Source organism: Canis lupus, chromosome 27 (genome assembly GCF_003254725.2).
Source record: "Canis lupus dingo isolate Sandy chromosome 27, ASM325472v2, whole genome shotgun sequence".
Classification (NCBI taxonomy): domain Eukaryota; kingdom Metazoa; phylum Chordata; class Mammalia; order Carnivora; family Canidae; genus Canis; species Canis lupus.
The window spans coordinates 40,318,211-40,342,764 of NC_064269.1; the positions used below are offsets into that span (position 1 = coordinate 40,318,211).

General features: G+C 38.0%; 1 protein-coding gene across 5 annotated transcripts in view; it reads right to left on the bottom strand.

Annotated features, from left to right (window-relative positions):
- Positions 1–24,554, bottom strand: part of GALNT8 (polypeptide N-acetylgalactosaminyltransferase 8) — a 134,486-nt gene that overhangs the window by 90,316 nt on the left and 19,616 nt on the right. For 4 of the 5 annotated variants that reach the window (XM_049102350.1, XM_049102349.1, XM_049102348.1 and 1 more), the window contains exons 3-6: positions 14,548–14,714; positions 6,111–6,294; positions 4,987–5,184; positions 3,799–3,913 (exon numbers count right to left, since the gene is read on the bottom strand). In XM_049102350.1, coding sequence (XP_048958307.1) covers positions 3,799–3,913; positions 4,987–5,184; positions 6,111–6,294; positions 14,548–14,714 — 664 coding nt within the window. The remainder of the gene's footprint in view (positions 1–3,798; positions 3,914–4,986; positions 5,185–6,110; positions 6,295–14,547; positions 14,715–24,554) is intronic. The other variant, XM_049102351.1, reaches the window with a different exon arrangement.

The window sequence follows — 24,554 nt, forward strand, 5'->3', positions numbered from 1 at the left end:
AGATCTTTCCCCAGTCAATCCTAAATGAAAACCTAGCCCTGGCCAGTACCTTGACTGCAGCTTTGTAGACGACCCTGTTAAGCCACTCTTAATCCACAGAAACTGAGATGGTAAATGCACCTTGCTTGGAATCATCATCTTTGTGATAATCTGGTTACACAGCAATAGATGACTAATACAAATAATTCTTGACCAAGAGATACTATGACTCATGATATAATTATAAATATTCTTCTTTGCCATCCCGATGAGTACAAACATACTTGTCAGGCCACATATTCTAATATCTGGCTTAAAAATATGATCTTTAGATAAATGATAAAACTATCTAATGATATTAGATTGATATAATGACTCCAGTTTCCCAAGAAAAGTGCAGTTCCTGGGAGTTAATTAGTCTATCTGGAAGTGGTTAGAAACCTACTACATTCATGTCCAAGGGAGCCTCTGAGATGAGAGTGAGCAACTTAGGTCCTGCTGGTTCTGTTAACTACCTGAAGGGTCAGTCTCCTTATCTGACTTTCAAAATTTTTTCTTCCTTTCTCCTCCCTCATCCTCTAAAACTCAAAATGGCAAAGTGATAAAAAGTCAGGCTTTGAAGTCAGACTGACTTGTGTTCAAATCCTGACTATCACTGTACACCTGGCAACCAGGGGCAAAACACTCCCCCCTCACTGAATCTCAGGTAAATTATCCACAAAAGGGCATAAAACTGTCAGGAGGAATAAATGGCATAACAAGTGTCCATAAAAGGCTATGATTTTTAACTTGAAATGGTTCTTTTCTTCTATTATCCTTCCATTTCTTTTTATTAGTTTCCAGAATCATGTGGAGGTTACAACTGATTTATTTTCAGATTTTATTTTCTGAAGCCAAGCATCTCAAACTTCAAATACAAATTTACTCCAATTTTTTTAGTTGGTGGTAGTTTCCAGTCCACAAGAATTCAGAGAAGAAAAAAAAGTTGGCATGAGAAAGAAACCTTAAATTCAAGCAAAATATAAAAGTCATGATTGCCATTTATGAAGTAATGTTAACTATTATCCTTGACCAACAGCTTTCAAATTTTACTCTTTCAATTTATTCCCACTTGCCAAACATTCCTTCAATCTCATTCTCTGTGCGTGTGTGTGTGTGTGTGTGTGTGTGTGTGGGTGAGTGTCTAACACACACAGCGACACAAAGTTTCTGCTTATAATAACAGTGACTTGCTCTGTGGCACATATTACCCTAATGCTTTTCATGAATTTAATCCTCACCATGCAGATACTATTATTATCCTCATTTAAGTAAGTTGCCCACATTTACCAGCAAGTAAATGACAGAGCTGGATTCTGAATCCAGGCAGTGAGCATGGTCCCTGACAAGGGGCCAGGAAAACAGAAGATGCTTGATACTGGTTTTCTTTCTTGAACATCAGTCCCAAAAGTCCATCTCCATTTATACACTTCCATGTGTACTATCACTGCCATGCCTCTAGATGTCAGAATAAAACATTCCAGGCAGTTCTGATGTTTCCCAAGATCTGTCATGGGAGAAACACAGATCTTAACAAGTGCTGAGAGGTTTTAAAAGGCAAATAAGATGCATAATTGCTAGCCAATGCCAATGTTAGCTAATCAAATTTAAATTTTTAAAAAATGAAAAAAAGCAAATAGCCACACACACAAACTAAGGAAACTGGAGACACATAGAACTATTTTATCCAAGAAAAAGAAAAGAATGGCCCTTCCCTGACACTCCCTACATTTCCAGCAAAACCTATCAAACAAGCACAAAATGTTAAAAGAAAGAAAATTTCTTGTGAAAACTAAAATAATGGAGTTCAATATGGAGTGGGGGAATGGAAATAGAGAGGCAGCAGCAGAAGAAAGCAGGGGAACTCAAAAATGGTAATGAATTAGGTAAGAAGGGCTTGGGTTCCTAACTGGGGGAATTGGGGTTCCAAAATCGTGGAAGCTATGGGAGGTAGGAAACCTCAGCCATAATGTCACTAAGGTCATCTTAGGATTTTGCTAAGTACCGTGCATGAAATACTTATTTCTACATTTATATTTTTGTGCTAGAGACTAATTGTATGCTCAGTATCTATTCCCCTTTACATTTACAGTTATAGAAGGAATAACTGCACACATAAACAACTAGCTGAAATCTACATCTTCCATACTCTTTTGCTCACAGTGGCCATATGACCAGCAGCGGCAGATAGGATCTGAGGGGAAATAACATACAACTTTCAGGTAGTACCTTAAAAAGGAAAGCATGCTCTGTCTTTCTCTTCCTACTAAACAGAATACTGGTGTGATGTCAAGGATGGCAGAACCACAAGATGGAAGAGCTTTAGTTTTAGTGCCCATCACCTGAAAGCTGCCATCTCAATCCTGAACTGTTCAAACTGTTCTGGGGGGCGGGGGGAGACAATTTCTATCATATTTAAACCTGTTATTTTAGCCTCTCTAACAGAAGCCAAACAAGGATTCTAATTAATATCTGTATAAATCATTTAAAAATATTTATTACATTTTAACAGTACCATTATCCTTATGAGGTAGATGAAACAAGGATGCCTCTCTTCGTCTCATAAAAGAGAAAAATAATCAGGACAACCATGCAAAACAATAGCTTTCTCTGTCCAACAATTACTGTGGCTTAAAGGTATAACCCAGATAGGGACTCACAATGTGTTTATTAACACATAAATGTAAGGTCCTGGTTAGGTCTTAATTGGGTACAATATGTAATCCTAGAGTTATCAGTTCCAAGTAAAAGAAATAAAAGGTAGTGACTTTAGAAAATATTAAATATGGGAAGCCTGGGTGGCTCAGTGGTTGAGTGTCTGCCTTCAGCTCAGGGTGTGAACACAGAGTCCTGGGATTGAGTCCTGAATCAGGCTACCTGAATGGAGCCTGCTTCTCCCTCTGCCTATGTCTGCGCCTCTCTCTCTGTCTCTGATGAATAAATAAAAATCTTTAAAAAAAAAAGAAAATATTAAATGCTTCCAAACACTGTAATGGACCAGAGATCACCTGGTCTCAGGCACAGAATTTCAGGGCTTGGGGAGAAAAAAGCCATTTTATGGAAGCTCAGCCCACAGTGAGGTAGCAGTTAGGATTAGAGACCAAAGTTCAGCATTTTTTACAATGCCTTCCATACATCCTATCATCATCTTCATCCACCATTAATGAGCATAAGGCACATGTCACTCAGCATGCTGGGTGCTTGATGTAGTAGCCATGGCTTAGAGAGCTTGTATGCTACCCAAAATAACACAAACTTTCAAGTGATAGAATTTGGACTTAAGTCTATCTCCAATACTCATGTAATTTTCACTACCTTTTGCTGCCTTTTTTTTAAAGGTCAGCCTTAGACAGGAAGGTGAAAGAAATATAAACTAATAAGAACAATCACAAATATAAGGGGCAAGGCTTTTTAACAAAGGCTTATAGGTTATACAGAAGCAGCAAAAGGAATACTATAGGAGGGATATTTTATGCATGAAATCTAGGAGATGCTTGGAAAATGCTTGGTATGCTTATTTCCCTTAAGGGAAATAAGAACACCATCTGCTGAGGCTCAATTCTACCTCTCTCCATCCATATCTCCCAGATTATATAAACCTAAACCAGAAAGCTCCACTCCAGAAGTTTTACTGCCTATTTCTAGTGACTCAGAAACATGAGAATCTGTCCATCTCTTGAGCCAATGACATTCAACCTTATTCCAAAATACTGAAGACCTTACTATTCTCCAATTATTACCCTTCTGTTTTGTCTCATAATGAGAAGGAAAAGTACCCACCCTCAAGCTAAGTTCCACATTCTCTCCTCCATAGACCAGCATCCCACCATCCAGAGATCCGATCTCTCCCAAAAAGATCCTGTTGGCAGCCAGGATGCCCATGATGGAAGGACTCCTATAGAACACATAGTAAGAGAGTTAGTAACCACTTGATGAGGAATGGGTCAGGGTGGTGAAGGGCAGGAAGTCAATGATGATTTGACTTTCAAAAGTCTACTCAAGCCTCTTCTTATCCTGAAGGCTTTCCCTAAACTCTCAGGCTGAACTAAGTATATGTAGCCTTCCTTACCCTCATGCCACCATAGCCCTTCTCCAATTATATTGAAATTACATCGTTTTCATCTTTATATCCCTATTTCATAGCCTGATAAATGTTTAAAACGCCTCAAGTGTTTTTTAATACATTACATACTTTGATTTTTGTTTGAAAGCCCTTAGTCTAAAGTTTCTATAATTTTTTTTCATACTTGAGTTTAATTTTATTTTTTATAAATTTATTTTTTATTGGTGTTCAATTTGTCAACATATAGAATAACACCCAGTGCTCATCCCATCAAGTGCCCATCTCAGTGCCCGTCACCCATTCACCCCCACCCCCCCATCTCCCCTTCCACCACCCCTAGTTCCTTTCCCAGAGTTAGGAGTCTTTCATGTTCTGTTTCCCTTTCTGATATTTCCCACTTATTTTTTCTCCTTTCCCCTTTATTCCCTTTCATTATTTTTTTATATTCTCCAAATGAATGAGACCATATAATGTTTGTCCTTCTACAATTGACTTATTTCACTCAGCATAATACCCTCCAGTTCCATCCACTTTGAAGCAAATGGTGGGTTTTTGTCGTTTCTAATGGCTAAGTAATATTGCATGAGACGATGTGAAGAAAGGGGAACCCTCTTGCACTGTTGGTGGGAATGTGAACTGGTGCAGCCACTCTGGAAAACTGTGTGGAGGTTCCTCAAAGAGTTAAAAATAGATCTGCCCTACGACCCAGCAATTGCACTGCTGGGGATTTACCCTTAAGTTTCTATAATTTCTTATCTGGAATTAGCTTTTTTTTCCCTCTATCCTCTGTCCGTTACCCTATCTCCTTCACTTTTCCCACTCACTCCCATCAGTACCATAAAAGATAAACAAAACCTACCATCCTTCCTGACGTGCCAATCAAGTTCCCTAAACCTCGGACTTACTTTATTGGAGCTGTGACATCATGCAGATCAAACCAGGCCTCTGGAAGTGGATCATAGCGGCACCATAGTTTCCAGTTAAACCCATCAACTGCCAATGCATATTTATCCAGTTCAAAGGTGTCAAAATTAATATTGTCAAACACAGGAGACACAATCACGGTGCGGTCTTCCTGAATCCTAGCCAAAATGGGCTCTGCCCTAGAAAAAGAGTGTGTAACAAATCCAGGTTGGATATGAAAGTAAGTCGAAGCAAGCAAACATAACTTTTTAAAGCACCTGACATTGAGCCCCTTTTTCATTTAGGCTGTGCTGAGTTGTGAGTAGGATTCTCCAGAGTGCAGAGAATCTATGCAGTTTTCAGGATAGCTGAGGCTGCTAGCAGGTAACCTATGTCAAGAGCAGATTTGGGATTGGTACACAAATACCATTCTCAAGTCATTGTGAACAGGACTATTGGTATTCTGTCTAAATTTACATTAATTTTGGGGTCTCCCTGTTTCTAAAATGATGTCTCTTGGGACACCTAGATGGCTCAGTGGTTGAGTGTCTGCCTTTGGCTCAGGTCATGATCCCGGGGTCCTGAGATCAAGTCCCAAGCTGGGATCCCCGGGCGGTGGGGGGGGAGCCTGCTTTTCCTTCTGCCTATGTTCCTGCTTCTGTGTGTGTGTGTGTGTGTGTCTGTCATGAATAAATAAATAAAATATATTTCAAAAAATGATGTTTCTTTACTATTTGATTCTCCAAAGAACACAACTTCCTTGTATCATGTAATTTCAAGGCTGAGAAAAACCTTAGGAATTATCAAAAGATAATTTCTTCATTTTATAGGTAAGGCATAAATGTCTAGTTAGGTATGACTTATCCAGTCACGAAGTTATTTGGCAAAGTCAGGGTCAGGGTCCAGTTGTCAACGCTCCACACCAATTGTTTTTTTTCTCTAACACTAGGCTACTTCCTTAGCCAAGCAAAGTTCCTGAGTAAAAACACCCTGTCTTTGGATATTTTTTTGTTTGAGGTCCAGTGCTGTCTTTCCCTATTTCTACAATATCCTGTCTTTTATGTAGCACATGTACAATATCTCCTTTCTCCTCTTTCTTAAAAGAAGAAAATTCCTGGAGCCTTACCACCCAACGTTCACTTCAACATGAGCATCCAAGATAGCAATCACATCAGCCGTGGCCACTTCCCTGCCAGTGTTGCGTGCTTGAGCAAGACCTTTTCTCTTCGTATGCCGAATTATTTTTAGTAGTCCTGGATACTTCTGGTTGTAAAGCTTAATCTTCTCATCCAAGTGTGCCTTTAGTTCTCCTGCCAACCAAATGCACACCTATAGAATTTCTGAGTGTAATAATCAATGTGATGTAGAAATTCCAAACTATCCTATAGTAGTGGTTGGACTACGTCCAATTTGGGAGAGCAATTCTACCATCTTGACTGAGAAACAACTAGTGGTACCCCTGCACCTACTTTTCCATTCTCTTCCGTCCTCAGATTTAATACTCCATTCTTAATCTCCTTTCCCTTGAAGTTAAACTACATTAGAACAATCATACTGCTTACCATGTAACAAGGATTGTTATGCATGCTTTATGTATATTGAGAAATTCTTATAAGAATGAGTAGATAGACCTGACCTAACTAAGGTAGTGGTGCTGATGAACAGACATTGCGGAGACAGCCTGGAATGTCTTCCCCACAGCTAAACTCTCAAGATTTTCTGGAGAATCCATAAACAACTGAAATTGTTTTTGTCTTGTTTTACATATTTCTACATGGCCTACTTAAGGACCAATTTTGGTCAGAGTGCCCAGGCTAATTGCTTCTCTAGCTTCTAGCTATTGAATTTACCCCTAAATTATTCAAACTGGATTCACTACTCCCAGATTGTTTATATTTTTCCTTCCTTCCTTCCCCTCTCTTTTATAAAGACTGTCTATAAACTTGTTCTTTGATTCAGCCTACCAGTTGACTTCCTCATATGTATGAGAAGAACTTGCATGCAAATCACTAAGCGGTGTTTAAAATATCTAAATGAATGACTCTGAGTTTTACATTGATAACATTAATTTATTTAAATTTCAAATTATCCTATAAGGTAGGTTTTTCAGTCTCCTCACATTAAGACAAAAAAATGAGGCACGGAAAGATTAAGAAACTTGTCCAAGTTATATATCTAATAAGTGGCACACCCTGGAAGTGAACCTATGTTGTATCTAACCACCATGCCATGCTGCTTCAAGAACTGTTTGCACTTGGTTTGGTTTCTCATGATCTCCCTCTATTCCTCTCTCCCCACCTGCATTCCTGGAAGACTGACTCAATAATTGAAGGTTTAAGGAAAGCCAGTGGATCTGAAGGTTGTTTGCTATAACTGTGAGAAACCAAGCTGGAAAGTTTCTACACTTACCCAGCCACTGCTTTTAAGAAGCAATCAGAAGGGGTTGCCATACTTTTCAGGGTGCCCCTAAAAAGGCTTCTGGCAAAGTGCAGGGGGGAGCAGGTTCTGGAGTTCACCTTTGATGGCACCCACTCTGTAGAAGACGGAATCATGGATTCTGCCTATTTTGTAGCAATTTCTTTTTTTTTAATAATAAATTTATTTTTTATTGGTGTTCAATTTGCCAACATACAGAATAACACCCAGTGCTCATACCGTCAAGTGCCCCCCTCAGTGCCCATCACCCACTCACCCCCACCCCCCGGCCTCCTCCCCTTCCACCACCCCTAGTTCGTTTCCCAGAGTTAGGAGACTTTATGTTCTGTCTCCCTTTCTGATATTTCCCACACAGTTCTTCTCCCTTCCCTTCTATTCCCTTTCACTATTATTTATATTCCCCAAATGAATGAGAACATATAATGTTGGTCCTTCTCTGACAAGTGACTTACTTCACTCAGCATAATACCCTCCAGTTCCATCCACATTGAAGCAAATGGTGGGTATTTGTCATTTCTAATGGCTGAGTAATATTCCATTGTATACATAGACCACATCTTCTTTATCCACTCATCTTTCGATGGACACCGAGGCTCCTTCCACAGTTTGGCTATTGTGGACATTGCTGCTAGAAACATCAGGGTGCAGGTGTCCCGGCGTTTCATTGCATCTGTATCTTTGGGGTAAATCCCCAACAGTGCAATTGCTGGGTCGTAGGGCAGGTCTATTTTTAACTCTTTGAGGAACCTCCACACAGTTTTCCAGAGTGGCTGCACCAGTTCACATTCCCACCAACATGTAAGAGGGTTCCCTTTTCTCCACATCCTCTCCAACATTTATGGTTTCCTGCCTTGTTAATTTTCCCCATTCTCACTGGTGTGAGTATCTCATTGTGGTTTTGATTTGTATTTCCCTGATGACAAGTGATGCAGAGCATTTTCTCATGTGTGTGTTGGCCATGTCTATGTCTTCCTCTGTGAGATTTCTCGTCATGTCTTTTGCCCATTTCATGATTGGATTGTTTGTTTCTTTGGTGTTGAGTTTAATACGTTCTTTATAGATCTTGGAAACTAGCCCTTTATCTGATACGTCATTTGCAATTATCTTCTCCCATTCTGTAGGTTGTCTTTGAGTTTTGTTGACTGTATCCTTTGCTGTGCAAAAGCTTCTTATCTTGATGAAGTCCCAAAAGTTCATTTTTGCTTTTGTTTCTTTTGCCTTCGTGGATGTATCTTGCAAGAAGTTACTGTGGCCGAGTTCAAAAAGGGTGTTGCCTGTGTTCTACTCTAGGATTTTGATGGAATCTTGTCTCACATTTAGATCTTTCATCCATCTTGAGTTTATCTTTGTGTATGGTGAAAGAGGGTGGCCAGGTTTCATTCTTCTGCATGTGGATGTCCTATTTTCCCAGCACCATTTATTGAAGAGACTTTCTTCCAATGGATAGTCTTTCCTCCTTAATTGAATATTAGTTGAGCATAAAGTTCAGGGTCCACTTCTGGGTTCTCTATTCTGTTCCATTGATCTATGTGTCTGTTTTTGTGCCAGTACCACACTGTCTTGATGACCACAGCTTTGTGGTACAACCTGAAATCTGGCATTGTGATGCCCTAGATATGGTTTTCTTTTTTAAAATTCCCCTGGCTATTCGGGGTCTTTTCTGATTCCACACAAATCTTAAAATAATTTGTTCTAACTCTCTGAAGAAAGTCCATGGTATTTTGATAGGGATTGCATTAAACATGTAAATTGCCCTGGGTAACATTGACATTTTCACAATATTAATTCTGCCAATCCATGAGCATGGAATATTTTTCCATCTCTTTGTGTCTTCCTCAATTTCTTTCAGAAGTGTTCTATAGTTTTGAGGGTATAGATCCTTTACATCTTTGGTTAGGTTTATTCCTAGGTATCTTATGTTTTTGGGTGCAATTGTAAATGGGATTGACTCCTTAATTTCTCTTTCTTCAGTCTCATTGTTAGTGTATAGAAATGCCACTGATTTCTGGGCATTGATTTTGTATTCTGCCACGCTACCGAATTGCTGTATGAGTTCTAGCAATCTTGGGGTGGAGACTTTTGGGTTTTCTATGTAGAGTATCATGTCATCGGCGAAGAGGGAGAGTTTGACTTCTTCTTTGCCAATTTGAATGCCTTTAATGTCTTTTTGTTGTCTGATTGCTGAGGCTAGGACTTCCAGTACTATGTTGAATAGCAGTGGTGAGAGTGGACATCCCTGTCTTGTTCCTGATCTTAGGGGAAAGGCTCCCAGTGCTTCCCCATTGAGAATGATATTTGCTGTGGGCTTTTCATAGATGGCTTTTAAGATGTCGAGGAATGTTCCCTCTATTCCTACACTCTGAAGAGTTTTGATCAGAAATGGATGCTGTATTTTGTCAAATGCTTTCTCTGCATCTAATGAGAGGATCATATGGTTCTTGGTTTTTCTCTTGCTGATATGATGAATCACATTGATTGTTTTACTGGTGTTGAACCAGCCTTGTGTCCCGGGGATAAATCCTACTTGGTCATGGTGAATAATTTTCTTAATGTACTATTGAATCCTATTGGCTAGTATCTTGTTGAGAATTTTTGCATCCATGTTCATCAGGAATATTTGTCTGTAATTCTCCTTTTTGGTGGGGTCTTTGTCTGGTTTTGGAATTAAGGTGATGCTGGCCTCATAGAATGAATTTGGAAGTACTCCATCTCTTTCTATCTTTCCAAACAGCTTTAGGAGAATAGGTATGGTTTCTTCTTTAAACGTTTGATAGAATTCCCCTGGGAAGCCATCTGGCCCTGGACTTCTGTGTCTTGGGAGGTTTTTGATGACTGCTTCAATTTCCTCCCTGGTTATTGGCCTGTTCAGGTTTTCTATTTCTTCCTGTTCCAGTTTTGGTAGTTTGTGGCTTCCCAGGAATGCGTCCATTTCTTCTAGATTGCCTAATTTATTGGTGTATAGCTGTTCATAATATGTTTTTAAAATCGTTTGGATTTCCTTGGTGTTGGTAGTGATCTCTCCTTTCTCATTCATGATTTTATTAATTTGAGTCTTCTCTCTCTTCTTTTTAATAAGGCTGGCTAATGGTTTATCTATCTTATTAATTCTTTCAAAGAACCAACTCCTGGTTTTGTTGATCTGTAGCAATTTCTTCAAGAAAAAAATCAAAGTGAATGGGAAAAAGCTGGGAATCCTGGTGGAGGTGTTATAATCATTGAAAGGAGAAAGAGTAGGATTACCATAACTTCTGAGGTACCTTTTCCTAAATGGCACTTGAAAAATCTCACCAAAAAATATGAAGAATAATCTGTGTGGCTGTTTGTACATTGTTGTTAACAGCATAGTTAGGCTCCTTCCACAGTCTGGCTATTGTGGACATTGCTGCTATAAACATCGGGGTCAGGTGTCCCGGCATTTCATTGTGGAAGGAGCCTCGGTGTCCATCGAAAGATGAATGGATAAAGAAGATGTGGTTTATGTATACAATGGAATATTACTCAGCCATTAGAAATGACAAATACCCACCATTTGCTTCAACGTGGATGGAACTGGAGGGTATTATGCTGAGTGAAATAAGTCACTTGTCAGAGAAGGATAAACATTATATGGTCTCATTCATTTGGGGACTATAAATAATAGTGAAAGGGAATAGAAGATAAGGGAGAAGAAATGGTAGGAAATATCAGAAAGGGAGACAGAACATAAAGACTCCTAACTCTGGGAAACGAACTAGGGGTGGTGGAAGGGGAGGAGGGTGGGGGGGTGGGGATGAGTGGGTGATGGGTACTGAGGTGGGCACTTGATGGTATGAGCACTGGGTGTTATTCTGTATGTTGGCAAATTGAACACCAATAAAAAATAAATTTATTATTAAAAAACAGCATAGTTAGAAATTTTATTACTTCTAGATTAACCAGGATAAAGAAGAGAAGGAAGATGAGGAGTAAAAATAATTTATTTGGAATATTTTGTATGAATTCTTAAACAAAATGCATAAACTAAATGGTGGGGGGAAAAGGGAAAAAAGAAAAAAGAGGTTGCTATAGGCCCTGGATATCTAGTCCGTAATTCAGCCTCCCTCACTATCTAATTCTGTGTCACTTCCCATTTGGGGATCTGTTTCCTCAATTTAGATAGAAAGGCTGTATAATATGTCAGGATCCTTCCAATACCAAAATTTTATGAGTTGTGGATTCTGAGTCATCCTCTCAGAAATAATGCCTATAGTACACCACAAGAATTAAAGACCCTTCAATGAATCTGCTAAAGTACACTTATACTCCCTTCTCAGCCTTGCTCTCCCACTGGCCCCTTTTTCCCCAACCCTTTATTCCAGGATGCTTAGCTCAACGTGCTTCTGACTTCTGCAGATTTGCTCATATTCTTTTATCACTCTCGATCCCCCACACCCATCCACCCACATCCAGTCTCCCACTGTTTTCTTTGCTTTTCTAAATCCTACCAAACTTTCAAGTCCCAACCCAGGTCCTCCTCCAGGAAGCCTCCCTAGTTCATCACAGCAATTTCTCTGGGCTTTCTTGTACTCATTGACAGCTCACTCAATTTGACACACCATTCTTCATACATTGAGATATCTTTCCATAGGTATGTCTTGCCTCATAAATTAATATTGGGAACATCTTGAAATCACTGATATTCTCTTCCCTTCATAGTGCCTGGATTTTGGTACAAACTCAATAAATAGTTGTTAGCTACAAAATTTGCCTAAAATTTGAGAGAAAATACAGAAAATACAGAATCACACCTATATGACTGTAATTTCTGAAAAAGTTGGATTAGCTCTGTTGACATTTGAAACATTTGACCTGATGCAAATGAAGCTTCATATCTAGGGGAAAAAGGAAGGGGACACACCTTTAACACCATGTTGTGGCATTTCAACAGTACTACAAATGATACTGAGGTAAACAAGAACTAGCTATCATTTAGTGGGAGCAAATCGTGTGTTGAGGGCTTTACATGCCTTATTTAATCCTCAAAATGGTCCTACAGGTAAATATTATTATTTCCCCCATATCACAGATGAGGAAGTGGAGACATGGAATAGTAGAGTGACTTGCCCCCCCATAGTCAAAGGAATGGTAGGTTTCTTTTGTGGCATATGTGGTAGACTTCCATTTATTTTCCTCAGTTTAACACAAAATGGATCTTTGAGTTCTGTTCAGTGTAGGACCAATCTATGACTGATGTTTTCATGGTTAATGAAAGAGAAGCTCCTGTCCCAAGACATTAGTCAAAGAATGACTAACAGTCCCTTCTTCTATGCCCACTCACACATTAACTCTATGGAAAACATAATGTGTTCCTGATGAAAGTGAAAGAGATATGTTATATGATAGGGGCATGGTTGGGAATGATCCAGAGTTTTGCTTGACTTCTCTTTATGTGTCTACCCTATATTTGTAATCTTGTATCTTTTGATTTCACTGTTCCACAGGTAGAAATCTTGAATTAATTTTTATCTACTCTTCATGGAATATGGAATTAAAGAAACATTGTTTTTTTCCGCAGAAAATTATTCTTAAGGGGTCCTTCAGCTCAACCCTTACATTTGCCCCATGAAGAAGCTGAGTCTCAGACAGATGAGACGACTTGCCTCAGATCATCTCACAGAACCGAGGAGTACAGCCAGGATGTCAGATGTCAAAAACAGAGGCCTTTCTAACCAAGCTCTTATTTCTTACCCAAAAACCAGGTGTGAATGTCCAGAAAGGAATGAAGTCAGTCATTTCTTTTCTTTGACTTCCAGTGGAATTCTACTTAAGAATTGTACCTTTCTATTTTTTGTGCATTTATTTTGAAATGACAAGAAATGAAGATATTTAAAGCATAAAAAGGAATAATTTTGGTGTCTAGAAATCCATAAGGAAAATTTGGAGGTCATTTGTCTCTTCCTCTTGGGTCAAACTGCCCCTAATTTGAATCTGCAATAAGTAACTGTCTGGTACTTAAAGATTCCCTAGAGAATGAACAAATGCTGCCTCTCAGGAGCAGCCTCTACAGTCCTTATTCTCACAAACTTCTTCCTTTTTGGTGGCCCAAGTCTCTGTGACTTTGTCCTAGTTTCTTCAAATTTTAAGAAAATAAGAGCTAACACTGGCTGAGAGGTTGCTATGTGCTAAATACTATTCATAATCTATATATTATATCATTCAACATAGCGGCTAGAGGTAGGGCTCTAGACTGCAATTTTGTCACTTACCAGCTGTGGGATATTTAGCAAATTCCTTAACCAAACTATCCCTTAGGGTTTTTTTTTTTTTTTTTTTTTTTTTTTTTTTTTTTTTTTGCATCTGTAAAATAGCCAAAATAGTGGTTCTTCCTCATAGGTTATTGTAATGATTAAAATAGTTAACATAATAAGGTGCATAGAACAATGTTAGCTGCCATGATTATCTCACATAACTTTTATTACAATTTATGAGATAGTTAGTAGTACCAACATTCATATATTGCAGATAAGGAAGCTGGAGCATGGAGAAGTTGAGATACCCATGGACATAGAGCTTTTAAGGGAGGAACTGGAACACTGAAATCTCAGAAAGTGAGGACTCAGGTCCACTATCTCTCACTTCTTCATGTGTTCACCCTGGATGAACTATATAGGGATGGAGAGGAATCATGCTGTGAACAAGAGACATCACCACTGTGTAGAGTCTCAGCATCCAAATCTCCATTTTCTCTGGGCTTAATTACCCAGGAAGATTGCTTTTCCTCATAGGGAACAGTTCTGAATCCCTTCTTGGTATCTAAGGTCCTATTTTGGACCCCACCTCACTCCCTCAGGTCCCCATCATGGTGCATGGAAAGGCTTTGGAGTGACTTAGTCCTAGGCCCTGACTCAGCTTCACCACTAACCAGCTATGCAATTTGGGCACACTGTGTGTTCTCTCTGTGTCTAGTTTCCTCATATCTGCAATCAAGATGGATGATGATCCTCTTCCCTGACTTTGTGAAGATTAATGTGTCCAGCACATAGGCCTCAATAAATGATCCCTTTCTCTTCCCTATCTGGGGAGCCCAAAGTGTCCTAAACTCTGAGCTAAAACTCTTTTTCTAGCCTAGTACAGTCAATAAACTATTGTTCTTTGATCCAGTTGCTCACCATTTGAGCTAAAATCATCCACCAAGATGATCTCCTTTAACAATTGAGTGGGGGTGCGGTTGATGATACTAGTAATGGCCCGTTGTATAATGGACAGAGCTTCATTCATGAATATGAGAATGACACCGAGGGATGGGAGTTGTGATGAATATGTCTTCTGAAGACACCTATAAGAAACCATTTTAAATAACCACATTACTTTTTAAAAATTGCTTAAACATTACTATAAAATCTACCCCTTCAAATTCTCAAATGATTATCACAGTAGCAAGATTTTATATTTGTTTATCCAAAATTTTCCTATTAGGAAGATAAAATCCATGTCTTTCAAATTAATCTTCAGTAGATTCCCCAAAAGGAATCCCTATTCCTCCACCATCCCTAAATTCACTTCCTTGCCAGAGGCCTTCTGTCATTGCCACCACCTTTTCCCCATGTTGTCAAACTTTCAATCATTTCTGACACAAACCATTATAGAGATGTGGGGAACTGTTCAAAGAATTATGCTTGACACATTTTTATGTCATAGTTTACATATATTAAATGCTTAATATATGGTAGGTACTAGCTTACTCTACTTTTAACATCTTTATTGAGAGATATTTCACATATGATAAAATTCGCCTATTTAAAAGCATACAAGTATTGTTAATAAGATTCACAGTGTTGAGCAAACATTACCACTGTCAAATTTTAGAACGTTTTTATCACCTTAAAAAGAAACCCCATACCCATTAGCAGTCACTCTCCATTTCTCCCCAATCCATTCCACCCCCACTCCCTTCAGCCAAAGGCAATCACTAACCCACTTTATATCTCTATATAATTGTCTATTCTGGCTTTTCATATAAAGGGAAACATATAATACATGGTTTTTATGCCTAGTTTCTTTCACTTAGCACAATGTTTTCAAGGTTCATCCACATTGTAGCATGTATCAGACCTTCATTCCTTTTTACTGTCAAATAGTATTCCATTGCATGGATACACCACATGTTTATCCATTCATCAGTTATTAGACACATAAAATGTTTTCCATTTTTTGGCTATTGTTAATGACATTATAAATATTCTTGAACAAGTTTTGTGTTGGCATATATTTTCATTTCACTTACATATATACCTAAGAGTGCAATTGCTAAGTCATAGGACAACTCTGTTTAAAAATTTGATGAACTGCTGTAGTGTTTTCCAAAGTGGCTGTATCATTTTACATTACCACCAGTAATGAATGACGGTCTTAATCTCTCTACATCCTGGACAACACTTGTCATTATCTGTCATTTTGATGATCACCATCCCACTGGGTGTGAAGTATTATCTCCTTGTGATTTTGATTTCCATTTCTTTAGTAACTAATGATGTTTAGCATCTTTTCATGTGCTTGTTGTCCATATGTATATCTTTTTTGGAGCAACGTCTAAGTCCTTTGTTTATTTTTAATTTGATTATTTGTCTTTTTATTTATTGAGTTATAACAGTTACTAATGTATTCTAGATTTAAGTACTTTATTTTTTTAATAATAAATTTATTTTTTATTGGTGTTCAATTTGCCAATATACAGAATAACACCCAGTGCTCATCCCGTCAAGTGCCCACATCAGTGCCCGCCACCCAGTCACCCCCACCCCCCGCCCTCCTCCCCTTCCACCACCCCTAGTTCGTTTCCCAGAGTTAGGAGTCTTCCATGTTCTGTCTCCCTTTCTGATATTTCCCACTTATTTTTTCTCCTTTCCCCTTTATTCCCTTTCACTATTATTCTATTCCGCAAATGATTGAAGTACTTTATAAGATTTACAGTTTGCCAATATTTTCTCTCATGCTGTGAGCTGTTTTTTACTTTATTGATGTTACTATTTGCAGCAAAAGTTTTTCAGTTTTGATAAAGTCCAACTTTTCAATCATTCATTACTTATACTTTTGGTGTCATATCTAAAAACTATTGACTAACCCACAATCTCTAAGATTTACTCTTGTGTTTCTCTTAGGAGCTTTAGTTTTATTTACATGTATGACCATTTGAGTTAATATTTATGTATGGTAGATATAAGGGCTTAGCTTCATCTGTTTGCATATAAATAACTAGTTGTCCAGTGCCATCTGTTGAAGAGATAATTCTTTCCCCCATTCATTTGTCTTAGCACCTGTAAAGAAGAAAAACTCTCCTGTGTATCCCTTTCTCTCTACTCACAGCACTACTTATCATGAAAGCTTTGATGACAAGATACGTGGGTATATTTTCCCCATATCAAATAATTCTGTGACTTAGAATTGTGTTATAATTTAACTGAATTTATAATTAACTGAATACTATATGCCTGAAGTTAATGTCAGACCATGCAAGTTCGGAATTCATGCCCACAGTACTACCCCTACACACACACACACACACACACACATATCACTTTGAGGCCAATCACAAGTTTAAGTCCTAATCCACCAGCTATAGATCAGAAGTTTCTAAAATCCCCCTCCTCAAGTTAGATTAATTTGCTAGAACAGCTCACGGAACTCAGAAAAGTTTGCTTACTAGATTACCAGTTTATGACGAAGGATACTAAAAGGGACACTTGGATGGCTCAGTGGTTGAGCATCTGCCTTTGGCTCAGGATGTGATCCCAGGGTTCAGGATCAAGTCCTGCATTGAGCTCCTTACAGGGAGCCTGCTTCTCCCTCTGCCTATGTCTCTGCCTCTGTGTGCATGTGTGTGTGTGTGTGTGTGTGTGTGTCATGAATAAATACATAAAATCTTTAAAAACAAAAACAAAGCAAAGGATACTAAAAGATATGAATGTACTGCCATGTGAAAAAATACACAAGGCAAGGTTCTGAAGGGTCCAGAGCATGGGAACTTCTATCTCAATGGAGTTTGGGGTGCAGCATACTTCTGGCATGCTCTATTACCTGGGCATAATTGATAAGATCATTGCCTGTTAATGGTAAAAGCTATCCCCATCCCAACCCTATAATTATAGGGTTCATTATTCTACCAACCAGCTCATATCCTTAGAGGCTTTCCAAGAGTCACCTCATTAATTCAGGGCTGAAAGAAGCTTATTAAGGATAACAAAAGACACTTTTATCTCTTTTCTTGGGAAATTACAAGGATTTTTAGGTACTCTATGTACCTTCACAGGGGTGAAGACTAAGTATATATTTCTTATTATAAATTACAATATCATGGCACCCTTGTCAACAATCAATTGACAATAAATGTAAGAGTTTATTTATGGCTATCAATTCTATTCTACTGATCTGTATGTCTATCCTTAACCAGTTACACCTTATCTTGATTTAGCTTTGCAGTCAGTTTTGAAATAGAGGAAATGTGAGCCCTGTAACTTTATTCTTCTTTTCAAGGAGTTTTGGCTACTTGGGATCATTTATCTTTTCATTTTAATTTGGGATCAACTTGTCAATTTCTACTCAAAACCCAGCTGATATTTTTATAGGGATTGTAGATCAACCTGGAGATTATTGTCATTTTAACAAAATTAAGTCTCCCAACCATAAATATGGGATGTTTTCCATTTATTTAAATATTAAATTTCTTTTTAAAAATTTTTTTTATTTATTTATGATAGTCACACACACACACACACACACAGAGGCAGAGACATAGGCAGAGGGAGAAGCAGGCTCCATGCACCGGGAGCGCGACGTGGGATTCGAGGTGAATCTCCTCGACGTGGGTCTCCAGGATCGCGCCCTGGGCCAAAGGCAGGCGCCAAACCCCTGCGCCACCCAGGGATCCCTAAATATTTAATTTCTTAACTAATGTTTTGTAGATTTACATTTACAAGCTTGCACTTCTTTACTTCTTTGTTAAATGTATTCCCATGTATTTTTTTTATTCTAAGTGACACTGTTTTCTTAATTTCATTTTTTGTTTATTACAAATCAGTAGAAACATTATTATATTTTGTGTATTTATCTTGTATCCTGCAACCTTGCTGTATTCATTTATTAATTCTAATAGTTTTTAAGGGGTTGTTATGATTTCCCACATGTAAGATCATGTCTTCTGTGAATAGAAATAGTTTTACTTCTTCCACCCCAAGGTGGATGACTTTTATTTCTTTTTCTTGCCTGACTAAAATATTTAATACAAGTGCTCATGTCAGACATGTTTGTTTTGTTTTATCATATAGAGAAAGCTCTCAGTTTTTCACCTTAGGAATGATATGGGCTTTTTATAGACGTTCTTTGCTAGGGCATCTATTCCTTCTTTTTGAGTGTTTTTAATCATGAAAAGATTGGGTTCTGTCAAATGCTTTTTTCTGTGTCTTTTGAGATGACAGTGTGGCTTTTGTCCTTTATTCTATTAAAATGATGTATTACATTGATTGATTTTCAGAGTTCAAACCAACTTTTTATTGTTGGCTTAGATCCCACTTGATTGTGATGTGTAATCCTATTTCTATTCTATTAGATCCAGTTTGCTAGTATTTTGTTGAGGATTTTTATATCTATATTTGTTTTTTTAATTTTTATTTATTATTTATGATAGTCACAGAGAGAGAGAGAGAGAGAGAGAGAGAGAGAGAGGCAGAGACACAGGCAGAGGGAGAAGCAGGCTCCATGCACCGGGAGCCCGACGTGGGATTCGATTCCGGGTCTCCAGGATCACGCCCTGGACCAAAGGCAGGCGCTAAACTGCTGTGCCACCCAGGGATCCCTATATCTATATTTGTAAGGCATGCTGCTCTACAGTTTTCTTTTCTTGCAATGTATTCACCTCGCTTTGATATCAGGGTAATACTGACTTAATATAATAAGTTGTGGGGTATTCCCCTCTCTTCTATTGTTAGGAAGAGTTTAAGAAGGGTTAGGCTAATTCTTGTTTAAACTTTGGTAGAATTCACCAGCAAGGCTGTCTGGACCTGAGTAGTATTTCAATTATTAATTCAATCTCTTGTTAGAGATATACTCAGATTTTCTATTTCTCCTTGAGCCAGTTTTGGTAGTTTGTGTGCTTGTAAGAATTTGTTCATTTCTTCTAGAGTCTAGTTTGTTGGGAAACAATTGTTTAGCACTCCTTAATAGTCTTATTTCTGTAAGGTTCATAGTAATGAACTCCTTCCAACCATGATTTTAATCTTTTCTATTTTTTTTGTCAGTCTAGCTAAAGTTTTATTAATTTTGTTGATCTTTAAAAAAACAACTGTCTGTTGGCTTTCTCTATTTTTTACATTTTTGTTTCATGCATTTCCAATCTAGAAACATGAAATAATTATTTTTTTTTATGAATTCCTCCAGTCATCTAGTTATTTTGTTGGAGAGAAGAAATGCTGCACTCAACATTCTGCCATTCTAAAAGACTCAGTCCATACCTATTTTGTAATGTAAAATAATTGCCAACACCAAAAAATCCTGACGTTTTGTCTCCCTGACAAACCAAACATTTGTCTCACTTCAACAAACTTCCCTGCTGATAGCACCTCCTCTCACCAGACCTGCTGATCAGAGTTGCTACAGTTACTTAGAGTATATGCTTCCCTGTTTGTCAATACCCTCATATAATAGATCTATATAGGCATTTGATTTGCAGACCCTGAAAGTGCAAGAAAATTTTAGGCAAAGGCTGCAGTACAGATGAATGCACAGGGACACAGAAGAGCACACACTGTTTGAAGAACTTACTTCTCAGCAGTGGTGGCAAAAGATAAGGCTGGATAGACCAGCAGAACCAAACAACTGAGACTAACAAACCTAGGTAGGTTCTGAAGAATTTTAAGCAATGGGCAGGTATGATAGGCATGAAGACCTCAGATAAGACATGTCGTGAAGAATGAAAGGGAGAACAAAAATCTTAATCTGATTTCCTAGTCACTTGTATGTGATGAGCAGGTAGGGGATTGGAGGGATAGCATTGTGATACTATATCACAATGCTTCTCAAGCTCTGGATGTATACAAATCACCTAAGGATCTTGTTAAAAGGCAGATTCTGGCTCAATAATTTGGGTAGAATCTGAAATTTCACATTTCTAATAGGCTCTCAGATGATGCCAATACTCTAAGGAGTGTGGTACAATGAATGAGAGCAAAGTCTTCAACAGACATGTATTCAAATCACAGTTCTAGCACTTTCTAGCTGTATGATCTTGAAAAACTTACCTACCCTTTTTGTGCCTTCTTTACCTTATCTATGAAATAGTGGTAGTAGTAGTAGTAGTAGTAGTAGTAGTAGTAATAGTAGTAGTAATTACATCATGGTTGTATAAGAAAAAACTTACTCTTTTACAACTATATAGGAAAAAAATTTGGCTCCCTTGTTATTCACATTATTACTACATGGAACACTTCAATTTTGACACCTCAGACCACCAAATGTGTGTTTTTTCAACACTAAGTAATTTTCTCTGACACCAGGTGGGTATCCTATAATTTAACTCAATTCTGACAGTATCTACCTGGAGGCAGCATCAGAGTTCACAGGCTATGGGCTCAGTCTCACAAGACTGCTCCAACCCCACTTTACATGCCAGTTGCAAGTAGTAGGCCCTCAGGTTACCCACAACTTCTCTCCTACTTGCCTACAAACTGGAGGTTCCCATTACCCCCTCCTCGGGTTTAATTAATTTACTAGAGTGGCTCACAGACCCCAGAGAAACACCAGTTTATGTTTATCAGTTTATTTAAGGATGTTATAATGGATAAAGATGAAAAACTAGACAAAGAGAAACATAGGGCAAGGTCTGAGAGGGTCCTCACTGAAGGAGCTTCTGTGTCCATGGAATTGGAGTATGTCACCCTCCTCATGTAGATGTGTTCACCAACCTGGATGCTCTCCAAATTCCATACTACTGGGATTTTATGGAGGCTTCTCCACTTAGGCATGACCAAATATTAATTCTATTTTCAATCCCTCTCCCTTCTCTGAGGGATGGGGATTGGGCTGAAAATTCTAAGCTTCTAATCATGGTAGATATTTCTGGTAACCAGCCCCCACCCAGGGGTCCACTCAGAGTCACTTCATTAGAACAAAAGATACTCATAGTGTTCTCATTAGTTAGCAAATTGCAAGGATTTTAGCTCTGTCAGGAACAGGGGACAGAAACAAATATATATTTTCTATTACCTCACAATAGTATTATTATAAGGGTAAAATGCAATAATGTGCATAAAATGCTCAGAACAAAATAAGTGCTCATTTAATGTTAGCTGCTATTATTACTACTTTGGTGATTATTATTCTTGTTTTTTAATAGCTATTACTTGAACAGGGCCACCGTTCACTGAACTAGGAACAATGAGAGAAAAAAAAGAATTTGATACATTTCAGTTTGGCCATGTTGAGTAGGAAACACCTGTGAGTCACACCATGGAATTCCCCAGCAGGTCATTGTATATACAGTGCCAGGGTCACAGCTTAATGATCTGGATTGGAAACAAGTGAGTTTAGGAGTCACCACCCTGTAAGTGGTGGTTGAATTCATTAGAGTTGGATAAAATCACTCAAGTTACAAGCAGGAAAGAGCCTTAAACTAGAGCCTGAGGATCATCAATATTTAAAACAGAGGCGGAGGAGTACAGGAGGTGAACCTTAAATTCTTTCACGCTTAGGGGCAGTTCCTAATGTCTAGTACAGACTGGTTATATAATAAATGTGTATTTAATCCATAGTAAGAGTTGATAATTAAGTTAAATTGAAACCTGATTAAAACATTGTTCAGCTTCTCTTCCCTCTAATCCACATAATCCAACCAATTACCTTCAGATTTTCTTTTTTCCATTCAGTCTCCCATGTATCCTTTTGAATATTGTGTTGGCTATATTCTAAATGTTTTCCCAATAATTCTCTTATCCATATCCCACATTCCCTTCCCTACGTTAAATCAAGAGAAGCAAGAAATATGGCTCATGGAATTCCAAAAAGAATGATCTCTCCTTTGTCTTTGCTCCCCAACAGAATTTTCTGTTATGATGGAAATGCTCTAAACCTATGCTTTCTGTTGTGCTAGCCACTAGTCATGTGTGACTATTGAGAACTTATAATGTCACTATGTAACCAAAAAAAGAAAAAAAAACCTAAATTTTTAGTATTTAATTTTAAATAGCTACATATGACTAATGGCTACTATACTGGGCAGTGCAGCAGAAGATCCTGAAAAAATATTTATTAGTTGGATGATCGCTACAGGAAGTGATCCTTGGCAAATCCTTCCAATATAGAACCACAGTCCTCCTCCCTTTCCTCCTAACATCAGGAGGGCACAATGGGAGAAAGACATGAGGTAGCTTCTAGGTGTTAGAGGTAAAAAGATAAACTTTATGTATAGCAAAACCTTATCTGAAACTACCATTATGTATAACAAATAAACTAATATGTACACATGGAAACAGACTATAAGCAACTGCAAAATATATTCTTACATTGGGATTCCCTAAGGCAAGTTATGCCAGCAGCAAGGCCAACTTCCTGGATGTGCAACCTCTGCAATCACATAGGTCCCCACACTTAGTTAACTTGACTTACTATTTTCCTAACACTATCTGGAAATTCTTAATAGTTTTTGAACAAAAGGCCCCATATTTTCATTTTGCCCTGGGACCTGCATATTTTGTAGCTGGTCCTGGCCACAGCATTTTGGTAAACTCCCTATTAGAGATTAACTATTGAAGCTATGTCTTTTCATGTGTTTAATCATTTGTTGGTATTTAACACCTACTTAAACTCAATAAAGTAACTGACTGATTCTCTATTTTCACACAATACTCTCCTGAGTAGCCTTTCTCTGGTCTCTGAAAGGTAAAGAGAGGACATGACAACAGGAGGGCTGGCATCTTTCTGGTCTCAGATAGCTATCCAGAAAGGTGGGGAAACAGTGATTACAATTATTTTGGCATCTCACTTAGCAGGAAGGTGGACTGACTGGCATAGAAGGTCTTTTCTTATATTATTCTATAATTCTATGTAAAAATACGTCCAATTCACTAAATCATTTTTCTCAAAGAAAGTCAGTGGAGTGGTCTTCCTATAGTTTTAAACCCTATGATTTCCAGAATGCTTTAGCTCTGAAATCCATATGACTGAGCCACAAGGATTTTTTATGAACAGTAGAGAGAAAGAGTACTCATTTGGCTTATAAGTATCAGATATGATTCAGATGTTTTTCAAGTATATGTAGATTCTTGATTCATTAATATTTTATATCCACAGTAATACTTTCTGACAAGCAGTTTCATGAGCTAATCCTTATGGAATTAAATCTGGGTGCTCCACAGTTAATAAATACAAAACAGCTTAAGTTACCAACTGGTCCCAGCATATTATCTTCATACCTAAAGATCTAAATTATGCAATCAACCTAGGAGAAAATGTATTAGATCCTACTTGTGTCCTAACTCACAAGTAGCAAATACTGACACACATGGCACCATTCTCCCCTCTTATAATGGCAGGCATCACTAACAGATCGTTCATGCCTTTGATCATATGACTCAAAAGTCTTTCCACCACAATACTCCAGGCAGTCACTACCAATCAATTAGAGTTGACATGAAAGATGAAATTTTGTTACCTTACTTGTATAAGCTAGCTAGGAAAAAGGCTTCTCTAAATGCTTTAGGAGTGATCTACATGTTGAGATGAGTGAGTCTCAATGAAAAGGTGTTTCTCACACCTCCTTCTATGGTTATGCCAATTACCTTCTGATTCAGAGAACTAGGGGATGCTGAGGAAACATCTTAGAGTGATGTGATGAAAAGTACCAATTCATCAGTCAAATGATACATTAGGCCACTGCCATTACTACATGGATTATGGGTCAGATGCTCAATGATGATTCTTTTGCTTTGGTGGTAAAGTATAAATGGAATAAAAGTTTGTGGAAAAAATTCCTGATCACAATCCCATGTTCATTTAATATTGGATGAATTCAGCTATAAGACCTTAACACATAGAGGCTACAATTTTGATATATTTCATAATATCTAAAATAAATATTCATACTCGAATACTTCTAGGCACATCTAAGAAGCTCAATGAACTTCAAATAGGA